Raw genomic sequence first — 15065 nt, forward strand, 5'->3', positions numbered from 1 at the left:
TCGGCCTTGAGCTGTTTAAGGACTTCTAGGTCAAAACTCAGATGTTGCATAGTGCCAAATACAACTTGCAGTAGTTTTGGTTTCTGTCTCATCTGCAGCTGGGGAACAGAATAGGCCTGTTTTAAGACAGGATTTATCCAAGACTGCCTGAGAGCTCATTTTGAAAGACCTAGTTAACCCTAGAAGTTGTTAACTGATAAGGACATTGGTGCTTCAGAGCATATGAAAAAAATATATTTCCAGCAACTCTCCTGAGCTGCAATTTAATGCTAGATCTCTGTTCACCAGGTGTGTGTTCTGAGTCATTGCTAGTGGGGAACCCTATTTACTCCATGAGATACATTTTCTCATGGGTAATGGGGGGTGGGGGCTGCATGACAGGGGCAAAGCACTTTGGCCAGACTACACCATGCTTCATCCATGCAAGCAAGATGCCTCAGCACAGTTTAAGGACTCACTCCAGCAAGGTAGAATCTCTAGAAGGCAAAAAGGAGGGTGAGTGATGGATATGGCTGGGGCAGGGAAGCGTTCTCAGCCAAGAAAAAAAACCAGAAGTAATTGGACAGTTTATAAAGATCTATTGGAAGAAAAAGAAAACGACTGAATTTTTTAAAAAAGAAATTAGGACACATCTGACTGACTGGTTCCAGTATTTTCAGCTAAATGAAACATTTCAAAAGGATAAACAGAAAGGATTCCCCATAGAACTCTCAAGATTGGAAAAAGACAATACAAATAAAATGCTCTCATGTATAAACTTCTTGACTGGGAGGTCAAGGAGGAAGAAGTGAAATCTGTTATGGTGCAATGGGCTAGAGACTTTGGCTACAACATCCAGATGGAATCATGGGAGAGGCTGTGGAGGGAGGACCTTAAATTTACAGCTTAAATTTACGATTTGAAGGAGAACTGCATGAAGATGCTCTACAGATGGTATTTAACACATGTAAAACTTATTAAAATGTATAAAGCTAAATTGAACGTCTGTTGGAGATGAGGGGAGGTGGAAGGCACCATGATCCACATGTGGTGGAACTAAAAAAAATAGGGATTTTTGGGAAATAATTTGCAATGAACTTTTAAAAAATGTTTAAATGTTCCTTCCCAAAGAAGCCTGAAGGCTTCCTACTAGGCATAATGAATAATGAAATCCCAAAAGGATTAAGGAAAATATTCATCTATGCGACAGTAGCATCTAGGATCGTAATTGCGAAAATAGGGAAAGAGGACCCCACACCCACAAAACTAGACTGGCAAAGTAAAATGTTAGAATATGCTGAACTAGCAAGATTAACAGCAAGATTCTGAGACCCTACAGATCAAATATTCCACAGAGAGTGGACTATTTATAGAGATTTTTTTTTAGAAGAACATTGTAATATTCTTTGTAATACCAGTTCTTTGGCAGGCTTGGATTGATTTTCTGCATGAAATAAAAGATTGTTATAGAATTGAAATGATAGAGAATTTAGGAGAGAAAATTAAGTGAACAGTGAAAGGAAACTTAGGAACCACAGTGAGGAGACCAGAAGTCATATTAGAATTAGTAACGGATGAACTTAATTTTGTTTCTTTCTTTTTGGTACTTAATGAGTGTTAATTTTGGATTGCCTTTTGTTGATTGCTATATATTGTTTGATTTAGTCTTTTGTTTTTTTAACCAATAAAGCATTTTTTAAAAGGAATTCTTCCTTCCAAAAATTGTGTTAAACGAATTATTAGATTTACTGAGAAGCAAAAGAAAATTCCTCATTTACAGCTCTGAATAAGAGGTGACAATAGAATTTAAGGACATTTGTTAAAACTATTGATCAAGGAAGGCTCTAAGTGTCAATTTAAGAAGCATTACATAAAAACCATGTTATGCTCCAAGGTATTTGAGAAAAGTCAGGATTTTGCTTGTTACAGTAGAGGTTGTAGATTCTGATAAGATTCCATGTCCAGTGGTACCTTGGTTCTCAAACTTAATCCATTCCGGAAGTCTGTTCCAAAACCAAAGTGTTCTAAAACCAAGGCTCGCTTTCCCATAGAAAGTAATACAAAATGGATTAATCCCTTCCAGACTTTTAAAAACAACCCCTAAAACAGCAATTTAACATGAATTTAACTATCTAACGAGACCATTGATCCATAAAATGAAAGCAATAATGTACTGCAATCACACAATCAATCAATCAGTAGCTGATCTGGGTTCCATACAGTCACAAAAACAAACCAAAAAGAAGAGCAAGATTAAAAACACAAAATAAATAGCAAAAACAGACAGACCTCAGTGTAACACTCAAAACGGAAGTGTGGCACTCAAATCGGAAGCATAACACTCAAAACAGAGCACGTTCAGCTTCTGAAAAATGTTTGCAAACCGGAACAGTTACTTTGGGTTTGCAGTGTTTGGGTTCCAAGTTGTTTGAGTACCAAGACGTTTGAGAACCAAGGTACCACTGTATGGAATAAGCCTAATATTCGATCCTTTTTATTCCTCTTACCCACAAATATATGTGTGCAACTTAAAAGTTTTTGTATTGGTCATTTCCAATTGCACTCACCGTTTTTCTCCCTTATTTGGCAAATCCTCCATCCGGCGTAAAATGTTACATGCAAAAGCTGCCAGCCTACCAGCCAGGAAACCTCTGTGGTTGGAGAGTGATGGGACCATGTGGCTGAGGTGTGAAAGCTGGTGTTTCTGAAATAGCACAGAGCGAGTCACTCATTTTTATTTTTATTTTTTTCCAGACAACTTTATTGAAAGTTGAAAAGTACATAATTATATGTGCACTAAACTTGGTGAGACGTAAAGAAAAGACAGAAAAAGAAAAAGGGAAACAGCATCCACGTAGAAGGGAAAGTAAAGGGGGGAAGGGAAAAACCCAAAACCATACTATACAAAGTTGTTACAGTGGTACCTCGGGTTAAGAACTTAATTCATTCTGGAGGTCTGTTCTTAACCTGAAACTGTTCTTAAGCTGAGGTACCACTTTAGCTAATGGGGCCTCCCGCTGCCGCCGGAGAACGATTTCTGTTCTCATCCTGAGGTAAAGTTCTTAACCCGAGGTACTATGTCTGGGTTAGCAGAGTCTGTAACCTGAAGTGTCTGTAACCCAAGATACCACTGTATTGTACTTCACCAGATCTTAACCTGTTACAGTGGTGCCCCGCAAGACGAATGCCTCGCAAGACGAAAAACTCGCTAGACGAAAGGATTTTGCGGTTTTTTGAGTCGTTCCGCAAGAAGGATTTCCCTATGGGCTTGCTTTGCAAGATGAAACATCTTGCGAGTTCTTGCGAGTTTGTTTCCTTTTTCTTAAAGCCACTAAGCTGCTAAGCCGTTAGTAGCCGCTAAGCCGTTAATAGCCGCTAAGCCGCTAATAGCCGTGCTTCGCAAGACGAAAAAACTGCAAGACGAAGAGACTCGCAGAACGGATTAATTTCGTCTTGCGAGGCACCACTGTACAGTATTTGTAAGAATGGATTCCAAATATAATTGAATTTGTCCATGGCGAGTCTGCGTTTATATGTATGTTGTTCATATGTTGCGCGTTTGTATAAGTCTTCAATCCAATCGTAGAAGGGAGCCACATTTTTATTTTTCCAATTCATCAGTATCAGTCTTTTTGCTGTGGTAAGGGCACAGACAGTCCACTCATCTTGTCCTTTTGTAAGATTTCATATGCTGGGTATATAATTCAGAAGGATATTTTGCTCTGTAAATGTAAGCTTGTTCCGTACAGTTCTGTTGATAGTTTCAGTTACCTTCTGCCAAAAATATTTCAATATAGGACAATGAAAAAACATACGTTTTAGAGAAGCACTATCCCTATTGCATCTCCAACAATTAGATACCTTAGGTAGCCTTTTTTAAAACAAATGTAATGGGGTCTAGTATATTCTAAATATTATTTTTTGTTGTATGAGCTTCAATTTAAGGTCCAGAAACACCATTGTTATGGCACTTAAAACAGCTTTCCACTGTGTGGTCAAAACTGAGATATCTAATTCTTTATTCCATTCCTCTCTCATTACCTGTATATCAAATAGATTTCCTAGTAACAAAGGTTTATATATATTGACGGCCGGTTTTTTTGTTGTGTAAGAATTAATCGACTGCTTCAATATCTCTGGGGCTCTGAGGCTGTAAAAGCTGCTGGTCTGTAGATGGTGGTTAGCAAGTATTTTATCTGGAATCACCCATTTTTAAGCTTCTCGTGGAAATTCCCCACCAAATATTTACTCACTGAAAGCGTACAGCGGCTTTCCCAAAATGGCAGCTACGTGTCTGTGGCTTCAGCCAATACCTTCTCAAGGCATTCAAATTAGTCACTAATGATTATTTGAACAGATGGCAGATGGGGACTCTATTGATTTCACTAAGAACCAGGTTGCACTATTAAATACAGTACTGTAAACTCACAGTGAATGCTATTCAAAATCGGGCCTTTAGATGGTGCTGTACGTTAAGAAGAATGTTTGATTTATATCATAGAACCACATAGGACCAGAAGGATCGTCTAGTTCAGCGTTTCCCCAACTTGGGTCTCCAGCTGTTTTTGGACTACAACTCCCATCAGTTGTTGCTAGCAGGACCTGTATCATGGGATCATGGGAACTGTAGTGTAAGACAATAGATGAAAAGTTGTGTTGGTTATAATGTGTTTTGGGGTGGGATGGGAGAATCAAATTTGCCAAATCACAATGCATGCTTGGGTTTTGCTCACCTTTTGTTGGATATAGGTAATGGTAAAGGTACCCCTGCCCGTACGGGCCAGTCGTGACCGACTATGGGGTTGCGCGCCCATCTCGCTTAAGAGGCCAGGGGCCAGCGCTGTCGGAAGACACTTCCGGGTCACGTGGCCAGCGTGACGAAGCAGCTCTGGCGAGCCTGCACCAGCGCAGCACACAGAAATGCCGTTTACCTTCCCGCTATAAAGCGGTACCTATTTATCTATTTGCACTTAAGGGTGCTTTCGAACTGCTAGGTGGGCAGGAGCTGGGACGAACAGCGGGAGCTCACCCCGCCGCGGGGATTCGAACCACCGATCCAGCAAGTCCTAGGCACTGAGGTTTTACCCACAGCGCCACCTGAAGGAGAGGCAATCTGTGTGAAGCTCTGGCTTAAACTACCGTTCCATATCCCAAAATGGTTCACGCTGATATCTAATAATAGACGCCTAGCTCTTCCTCTGGCACAAAGCAGGCCTTCCCATTGTGTATTGTTTCACGCTGGGGAAACATTTGCTAGATAACATTTGCCCCAGAGGCTTTTTAATTCGCCTGCAGGAATTAATGCTTATTGTTTCTGTTCTTTGTGCTGCTTGTGGAAATGAAGGAGCAGAAGCAAATTCTGCATGAGGGAAAAGCAGAGTGTGACCCTGGGGTTCACCAGCAGCACATGAGAGATTTTAATCCAAATGTGAACTTTGCTTCCCATTTCCTCTAGAATGGTGCTTTTAAATATAGCTTGATTCACATCACAGAAAACCATCCTCTCTCCCCCTTGTGTGTTCCAGTACACTGTGATATACATAATAGTGGTGGGGTTTTTTGGGGGGGTTGCAAAAGCAATGAATCTCATTCGCTAACTAGCAGTAAATCATTCCCGTCCACTGAGTGTGGGAACAGCTTTTGTAGGATTGAGCTGTCTTACAGTGGTAAATGGGTGGTTTCTTAATCATTTCCGAAAGCAGGATCCTGTTTGCCTCCAAAAATCGTAACACCAGATCACCATAGATTGTAAGTGTGTGCGTGCACGTGTTTGTATTTTCTCTAATTTCGGTTGATTCTCATAAAATCTTAGACCGTTCTGAAATTTGACTCCTACCTCCCCCCTGGCTGTAGTTACCGCCACAGGTTGTTAACACACGCTTGGAAGAAATTCTGTTTGCACTTGGCGTTTTGAGGAATGAATACAAACAGGAAGCGGTAATACAGAAACAAAAGACATTGTGCTGCTGAGAAGTCAAACTATTTTTCACAAGCTATCTCAGGTGTACTTTTTGATACAGACGATGGCTTAGATCCAGACTTGTTCTTGTGTGTGGTGGTAAGAACTCCTTCCAACCACAGAAAAGTACAGTATCTGATTGACCAGGGGACTCTGAAGGTAGAAGGGAATTTTCAGAGATTTCACCCTACAACATCACCTGCTGTTGGGTGATGTACATTTGCATGGTGCTGCAATGGAGGGGGGAAATAGTAAATATAATCAGCCGTCTCAACAGTGGAGGCATTGCATATGTGCCCTTCAGCTCACAAGATATCTGGACCCAAGTTTATGTTGATAAAACCAGGAAGCCCAAATCTTTTGAAACATTTGACAGGGAAGTTCAACACGCTTAGGAAGTTGTCCAGGTACATCATAAATACACGCTATTCTTAAGAGAACATCTGGTTTTGCTAGGATAACTGAGGCTGGTGGGTCAAGGTAAAGGTAAAGGGACCCCTGACTGTTAGGTCCAGTCGCGGACGACTCTGGGGTTGCACCGCTCATCTCGCTTTACTGGCTGAGGGAGCCGGCGTACAGCTTCCGGGTCATGTGGCCAGCATGACTAAGCCGCTTCTGGCGAACCAGATCAGCGCACGGAAATGCCGTTTACCTTCCCACTGGAACAGTACCTATTTATCTACTTGCACTTTGACGTGCTTTTGAACTGCTAGGTCGGTAGGAGCAGGGACCGAGCAACGGGAGCTCACCCCGTCGCGGGGATTCGAACTACTGACCTTCTGATTGGCAAGCCCTTGGCTCTGTGGTTTAACCCACAGTGCCACCCGCGTCCCGATGGGTCAATGTAGCCATTACCTTTTCATCACAGATTCTAGGATTCCACATGGTTGTGTATATAAGGTCTGGAAATTGCCAGTGCTTGGCTAGTTCCATATGGCTTGGCAGGAACACAGTAATAAATAAATGTATTGAAACAGGTGACCTTTTATGGTAGGCTTGTGAAGGCAGCATAAGTGGTATAAGAAGATTAGTGATAATAAACAAGTTGATCCTCTGAAGTATGTCAATATCTGTTATAAAGGTATGATCAAGACCACTGGTAGTTTAATAAGGGGCATTTAGATGTAGCATGAAAACATCTGATGCCTAGTCTTTGAACTAGGGAAAGATTATTGTTTATTCATGCAAATATCACTTGCGTTTAGCACAATCCTGGAGTTGTCGAGAGGGCCATCTCAATGGCAGTGTGATAATTACCATTCCCTATAAAGAAGCCTTGAGTTGGGAGAGTGTGAAAGATTCATTGCATCAGGCTGGAGGTCATGACATCATGCTGAAAAAGCTTTGGGATTTATACACTCTATTAACCAAAGGCGTAGGAAGCTATAAATACAGCTCACGGCTACTGTGATTCATAGAGGCTACAAAGCCGGATGGGCTATTATGTAGTCTGGCTAATTTCCTGCTGAGCCACTGCTCAATATTTTCCTCCAAATGTAGGTTTTTCAAGAGCTTTTTCACAAATACGGCTTGTTTTAAGGAAGTGTTTAAATGTCAGGTAAAGTTCAATCCTCAAGTGGGCTGTGTGCAGAGATGGAACAGATTGTCACAACATTAGGGGAAAGAAACAAGGACGGAACTGCGGCCATTACTCAGTGGCAGAGTGTCTGTGTCGCAAGCAGAAAATCTCAGGGTTCAATTCCCAGCACCTCTAGGTAGAGTTGAGACATCCTTTGTCTGAAATCCTGGAGAGCTGTTGCTAAGCGTAGATAATATTGAACTTGATGGAACAGTGGTCTGACCCACTTAAGACAGGCAGTTCTTTTTGTGATGTTGGAGGGGGAAGCATGTGGCAAGGTTGCAAAATAAATGCTTTTCCTCCTTAAGACTGGGTGAAGTATCAGGTATGGCTACAACTGGGTCTGAGATGATGTCAGAAGAAGCAAATGGTTGTTAAAATACTGGAAGCATTTTATTGGGATCGGGGCAAAAACATTTATTTGTATTAAACGTTATATACACACACAACACACACACACATAATACAAAACATCAAAGCCTTAAACTGTGCAGTCACTATATGTACTGAAGTCTTACATTTTAAAAGGAGTCGAATCTTATTATTTTTAAGTGAACTAAAATGTGTGATTCCACAGCTTACTTCTAAAACAGCAGAACTTGTAGTACCATCCAACATCATAAGTGCTCTAGGTACATATTTTCAGTTTTCCCTTTGCCCTTTATATAATAGATGAGTACTGCATTCCACAAGTGTGTTTTAACAAATATAAAAACAGAAACCAATATTGTTATGGACTAGTAAAAGGTAAAGGGACCCCTGACCGTTAGGTCCAGTCGTGGACGACTCTGGGGTTGCACCGCTCATCTCGCTTTACTGGCCGAGGGAGCCGGCTTTTGGTCGGCAGACAGCTTCTGGGTCATGTGGCCAGCATGACTAAGCCGCTTCTGGTGAACCAGAGCAGCGCACGGAAACGCCGTTTACCTTCCCACTGGAGTGGTAACTATTTATCTACTTGCACTTTGACATGCTTTCAAACATGCTTTCAAACTGGCAGGAGCAGGGACCCAACAACGGGAGCTCACCCCGTCACAGGGATTCGAACCGCCGACCTTCTGATCGGCAAGCCCTAGGCTCTGTGGTTTAGTCCACAACGCCACCCACGTCCTATGGACTAGTATCTCCAGGCAAATGTTCTGTGTTGGAAATCCAAGAAAATCAAATAATTGAGAATTTGCTTTGTTCTTTTTCTGGTATCTACTAGACGGTCTTACTAGTTTTGCTGCAGTCGATTAATGCAGCTACCCTCTAGAATCATTGAGAAGAGTAACTAAAGATGGTTTTCTGCAGGCAGTATTCCCCAGTGATGGACATTTTGTGTTCTAGAATGATTCAGAGAAAGAACATGTATCCCTCTGCCCAAGAATTTGTGCTGCTAGAAAGTGAAAAATGGCTCTTCTCCCTTTCCTTTGACTAGCAGCTCAGATCTGATTTAATTAACTTTTTTTCTTATTGATTTGCTAGGGGGCCCTGCCCATTTCTGCACTACATTGATAAAAATGTCGATTCACAATATGTAGCCCAAGGTCTCACTAACTCCCAAGAGAATTCCAGAGGCTGGCAAGATGATCTGAGATCATTAGGTAAGTGCTGTATGGCAAAGGACTAACTGAGATCTGGGGTAGACGCTGCTTTCTCTTCCTCAGCAGCCTCCTCCAAATGTCAGAAAGAGGATTTCTACAGGGAAGAAAATGGTGCTGAAATAAGCTGAGCTAGCACTGCCGCATTCCTTAAATAACAGCTGCTATTTGGGGTCTGTATGATTTCCCCATCCATTGTTTCTGCTGATGCTGAGACCTTGAAGTGAGGTGGAGATACAGTGTCATCGCAGAAGCTGGGTTTAATCTATCTCATTTCCTCAAACTCATTCAGATATCTCATATATCTCAAATATCTTATTCAGATATTTAAAAACTGCTGTCACACTGATGTTTGATGATAATTGGCCCTGCCAGATTTCCATGGAACTGACAAAGCTCAAGTTCTGGTAATGGGTAACACTACCCTTCCCATGTTGCTGCTGATCTGTTGCTTCCTGAAAGCGTGGACACGGTCATGAATGGGAAGCATGAAACAAAACAGCTCTGCCACATGGCTGTCCCTATGCACTTTCTTCCTGCTTCTTGAGTTAACCTAGTAAAGTCAAAAAGGCAGCATGCTTTGGCATGCCTGAGAGGGTCTGATGAACAGTCTGGGACACAAAGGCTTGCTTCTCTACTTCCCTTAAATAAGTTATAGAAATAAGGTTTATTGATCCTGCTCTGTAACACAGGATCTCCCACCCACCCACATGAAAGTGTGTAGAAAACTGAGGCACTACAACTTCCATATAGACTTTAATGCATATATTGAAGGTATTATAAAAGTAATACTGGCAATAATCCAGAGGCCAGTCAGGGTTGGGTTAATAAGCAGTGAGGGAGAGGTTTTTTATGAAAGTATGCATTAAATCGCACCCAAGTGTTTCAAGTCCTGCACAGAAGGCTAAAGGTGGCGATAACCGTCATGTAGACACTACCATACAATGAACACATGAATGAAGAGTTGCATGTGGCTGGATTGGGGGGGGGGTTGGTTCTTTTGGGGGGGAGGGGGGAGTCAATGGCCCTTTCTGGGTAGAGAATTAGCAGTTCCTGGTGTAGAGACAGGGACCAGGATGGCTCCCACCCTTTTACCATCTTGCACTGATTGTTTCTCTGAAAATAAATTCTGTGTGTATATGCTTCCTGTACATGATCTGTCCCCTGCAGAATGCACCCAGTGCTTGACTTTGTGAGGTTTATGCTTTATTTATTTTTTAAATGGGAAGAGAAACTGCAAATTAGCGCTTTTGCGACAAAGCAGGCAGTAGTATGTCCAAGTAGTGATTTTCTGTAAGTTAGGAAGCAGCTAGGCTCTGTAAGTTAAGCAATCCCTAGGCCAATTCAGAACTTCCTCATTGCCAACTGAGAAACGACAGAGAATTCCTATTTGTGGTCATAAGACATAAGACGTGTTTCAAATGCAAGTGTTGGGACCTTGAATGTCTCTCTTCTTGGGACGGTTTCTACCAATGTTGCTAGTGACCAGTGTTTTAGTTGGTTCGTTTTAGTCGTGGCTAGTAGCGTTTGATAGCCTCAACCTCCCATGAATTTGTCCCATCTTTAATTAAAACCATCCAAATTGGTGGCTGTCGCTACATCTAGTGAGGGCAAAATCCATGCTTTGCTGTGTGAAGAAGTCTCTTGCCTATCCTGAATCTTCCAGCTTCCCCTCACACATTTCTCCCTGTTGACATGCCTCTTCAGTTACTCCTTGAGGCAAGGTGTGTGCTGAACAAGTTGGATTGAGGGCAAAGGCTTTGTGGGAAAGGTGTGGGGATTTGTTTGTTTTTAAAGAGAGAACTATATTTAAAACATTTATGTGCTGCATTTTGCTAATGATTTCCAAGGAGGGTTATAAAAATAAAAAAATAAACAGTACATGCAGGAAATACAAAGCACAATAGACAGTAGGAGAGTTTGAAATATTTAATATAGTAAACATGTTTTGAAATGTCTGAGTGATTGAGTGAAATGACTGTGTGAAAAATGAGTGAAGATAGATAGATAGATATAGATAGATGGTGTTATGTACTGAAGTTCTCACCCTGGGCCAGCAGGGGGATACTGTAGTTTTTACTCAGGTCCACATATGCAAATAAAGGATTGAAAGTGACGTTCAGTGATTGGATAGTTACAGAAAGCTGTTACAGTTGCGTTGTACTGGAGCTCTATATAAGCAGGCTGGCTGAACCCTTCAGTTCAGTTCTGTTCTGGCCTGTGAATAAACAAGAGCTGTTTGAAGAATCGCTGTGTCGTCTGATATGTTCACCCGCAACTTAACAGATAGATAGATAGATAGAGTTATGGCCCAGTGACTAAAAAACAATGAAGTTTGTGCCAGGCACATTTTCTTTGGAGAGGATATTCCATAGTTGGGGCAGCCCCTCCCTTGCAGATGTTTCGCTTCCCCTCACTTGGAGATGACATTAAAAGGAAAAACACAGGATTATGTTTGCATGCAAGTCAGAGATGCACACCCCGCCCCACCATAGCCAGGGGGACAGTTGCCCCCTTCCAAAAAAAAAAAACAAGTAAATAAATAAAAATACTTAACTAAAAGTAAAAAAAAGAAGAAGAAGAAGAAAGATTCGGACAGATTTTTCTCAGGACTTGAGGTCAAAAGAAATTCCTAATGTGCTAGACTGAGCCAGACAGAGGATGATGACAGGTGGATGTCCTGCAACCCCCCCCCCCCCATATAGCATAAATCGTGCTGCGACCATGCGCCCCACAATAAGGATTGACACCCCAAAAAAATCTCTTGCGGGGGCGGGGCGAGAAGGAAGACGGAGTGCTGCTGGGAACTTCTTTGCAAGCATCGCCCCCGCCTGTCGGGCGGATCCCGCAGGGGGCGTCCGCTCCCTCCCAGAATGGCCCGGCTTGCGCCCCCCGCCCCGCCCCCGCCCTGCCCCGCCTCCCCATCGCGGAGAATAGAAGGGGCGGTGCTTGGCGAGCGCGCTCCGCGACGGCGAAGGAGGCCGGGCCGCGATCGGCGTGCGGAGAGCGGACGCGGCACGAGAAGCGGCAGCAGCGGCGGCAGGAGGAGCGGGCGCCTGTCCGGGGAGGCGGCGAGCAGCTGCAGCATCTGCAGCCGGCAGGCCCGGGGTCGCGATGTTGCCTGCGGCGCGGGCCGACTACCTGGCGCCCTGGTGGGCGTCGTGGCTGCACGGGCTGCCCCACTTGAGCCTCCGCCTGCAGCCGGTCTCCAGCGCCTTCCGCCCGAGGGACGCCGACTACCAGCAGGTGCGCTGCCCGCCCGGCCGCCCGGTGCATGATCCTCTTCCCCCGTAGGGTAGAATGAATGGGGCACCCTCCATGCAAAGCCCCACTCCAAACCCACTGCGGCCCTTGGCTGGGCCTCCCGCGCTTCCCAGCGCGACCTTCAGCTCTGGGGCGGTTGCCAGGTCCTGCGGTGGGAGCCCCCCGGACTGGATCCCTCGGCCTATCGAAGAGGGAGGGGGAGAGATCCGGAGTGGCTCCCCCCCCGTCGGCTTCCCACAAAATGCCTGCCCTCGACAAAACGCCTCCTCTAATGGAAGGGGCTTGCAACTCCGTCAAGTGCCGTCCTCGCTGCCCCGCTTTGTTTCTACCACAACTCCTAGGGGTCGAGGTCCGTTCGCCCCCCCCAAAAAATTGAGCCCCCCCCAAGTTGATGGGCATTGTTGTTCAAATAGTGTGGGTGCCCCACGTCTTGTGATGGATGGATAGATTATTGGGGGCGGGGCTTGCCTCCCCCCCTGTTTTATTCAAGTTAGCACCCCTGCGCTCACCCATCCGCACCCCCGATGGCTATTCTGAGCGTGGTGGGCTCGTGAAATCCTCGTGGGCAGTTGTTGCCTTGCGCACCTTCATATACGCTCCTGTGCGTATCCGATCAGGACGCAAATGACTCGTGGCCGCCGGTCCTGTACTCCTTTGGAGTAAAGCAGACGAGCATCCAGTCTCCCGCAGTGCCTCTTTTGACCCCTTTTTGCGGCATCCCAGCCAATCGCCTGGTAATTAAGATTCTCGGGGGGGGGGGGCAGCCTAGGGAAAAAAACCCCAAGCATGCCAGGTCCTGTGTCCTCTGTGCTGTGGGCAAGATTCAGTGGCTCTGATTTTAAATATTAAGCTGTGTAGCTTTTTATCCCCTCCATCCGTCACCCACCTCACCCTTTTGGGGGGAATTGACCTGAATTGCAAATTAAAATAGACGCGCGCATTCGATGATGAGAGTTGTCATTTGAATTTTGCAAATCTTTTTAAAGAAGCAGGCGTCTCTGTGTTAATAAGGCATCTTTCTGAGTCCTGCCTGAAGGTTATGTTTCGCTCTGCTCTTGCACATGCAAAGGCAGTTACATTTTCCATTGGCTTCCCCAAAGCTTGACTCCGCCCTCCTCTCCCCATCTCCCTCAGGCCCACAAAATATAACATTCTCCCCCCCCCAAAAAAAACACCTGCAAAACTAACCCTCTCTTATTTGCATGTGTGATATACTAGAAACCCTCCTTGTCTACTCTTCAGATAGCTGGATCCTTTATTTTCCCCCTCAGTTCCCTGTGCATCCTTGTTTGGGTGGAAATCTATTTGTAAGTAGCAATCCCATTAACTTCCGTCGATTAGCTGAACGCTTCATATACGCTGCTATCCATTCTGGATGCACAGTGTTTGGTGTATTTTGTCATCTCTGTATTTGGAGCCAGTTCTGTTGTGTTTCCTTTACTCTCCATATACTGGTTTTTCTTGGTAATGGTGTGGCAGTTCTTCATTGCTCTGGGTCTTTATTGATTGCATTTCTGGTTTTTTCTCCCACCCCATCCCACTGCCAATCTCAAGATGGCATATGTGGTTCTGCATTTTATCCTCACACCAAGCCTGTTAGGTTAGGCTGAGAGATGGTGACTTGATCATCTGAGAACTTCATGGCTGTGGGTTTTCTTAGGCTGATAGTCTAGAACAGTGTTTCCTAACCTGTGGGTTTTGACCCACAAGTGGGTTGCAAAGCTTGTGCAGACGGGTTGCGGGCTTTGCAGTGGTACCTCAGGTTAAGTACTTAATTCGTTCCGGTGGTCCGTACTTAACCTGAAACTGTTCTTAACCTGCAGCACCACTTTAGCTAATGGGGCCTCCTGCTGCCGCCGTGCCGCCAGAGCACGATATCTGTTCTCATCCTGAAGCAAAGTTCTTAACCTGAAGCACTATTTCTGGGTTAGCGGAGTCTGTAACCTGAAGCGTATGTAACCTGAAGTGTATGTAACCTGAGGTACCACTGTATAAGTAAATCCCAAATAATTATAGCTTGCAGCCTCTTACTGTAAGAGGAGTACCTCTTAAAGCTGTTTTATTGGCTTATTATAATTCTGTGTTGATGCTTGTAACCGCGTGTCTGAAAGACTCTGGTAGAGCATGACACTGCTTAATCTCTGGGTCATGAGTCCCACGTTGGGTGAAAGATTCCTGCCTTGCAATGGGTTGGACTAGATGACCCTTGTGGTCCCTTCCAGCTCTGCAATTTTATTATTCTGTGATTCTCATTGGGAACTCTCTGCTGGCTGGTGATGCTTCTGGGAACAGTTTGCCACAAAGTGCTAATAGAGTTTGCATCAGAGGCAAGCTGTAATGTTGTTCTTTAGTCATTTAGTCATGTCCGACTCTTCATGACCCCATGGACCAGAGCACTCCAGGCACTTCTGTCTTCCACTGCCTCCTGCAGTTTAGTCAGACTCATGCTGGTAGCTTCGAGAACAGTATCCAACCACCTCATCCTCTGTCATCCCCTTCTCCTTATGCCCTCCATCTTTCCCAACATCAGGGTCTTTTCCAGGGAGTCTTCTCTTCTCATGAGGTGGCCAAAGTATTGGAGCCTCAGCTTCACGATCTGTCCTTCCAGTGAGCACTCAGGGCTGATTTCCTTAAGAATGGATAGGTTTGATCTTCTTGCAGTCCATGGGACTCTCAAGAGTCTCCTCCAGCACCATAATTCAAA

General features: G+C 44.4%; 1 protein-coding gene across 3 annotated transcripts in view; it reads left to right on the forward strand.

Annotated features, from left to right (window-relative positions):
- Positions 1 to 12102: 12102 nt before the first annotated feature.
- The window catches only part of TTYH2 (tweety family member 2), an 83207-nt gene continuing 80244 nt past the window's right edge, over positions 12103 to 15065 (forward strand). Inside the window, exon 1 of one of the 3 annotated variants that reach the window (XM_080994679.1) lies at positions 12103 to 12343. In XM_080994679.1, coding sequence (XP_080850805.1) covers positions 12212 to 12343 — 132 coding nt within the window. In that variant the 5' untranslated portion in view covers positions 12103 to 12211. Of the gene's footprint in view, positions 12344 to 13556; positions 13669 to 15065 lie in introns of those variants that run through there. The other 2 variants (XM_080994677.1, XM_080994678.1) reach the window with 2 other exon arrangements.

Source organism: Podarcis pityusensis, assembly GCF_964106645.2.
Source record: "Podarcis pityusensis genome assembly, chromosome: 2".
In the NCBI taxonomy this organism is placed as follows: domain Eukaryota; kingdom Metazoa; phylum Chordata; class Lepidosauria; order Squamata; family Lacertidae; genus Podarcis; species Podarcis pityusensis.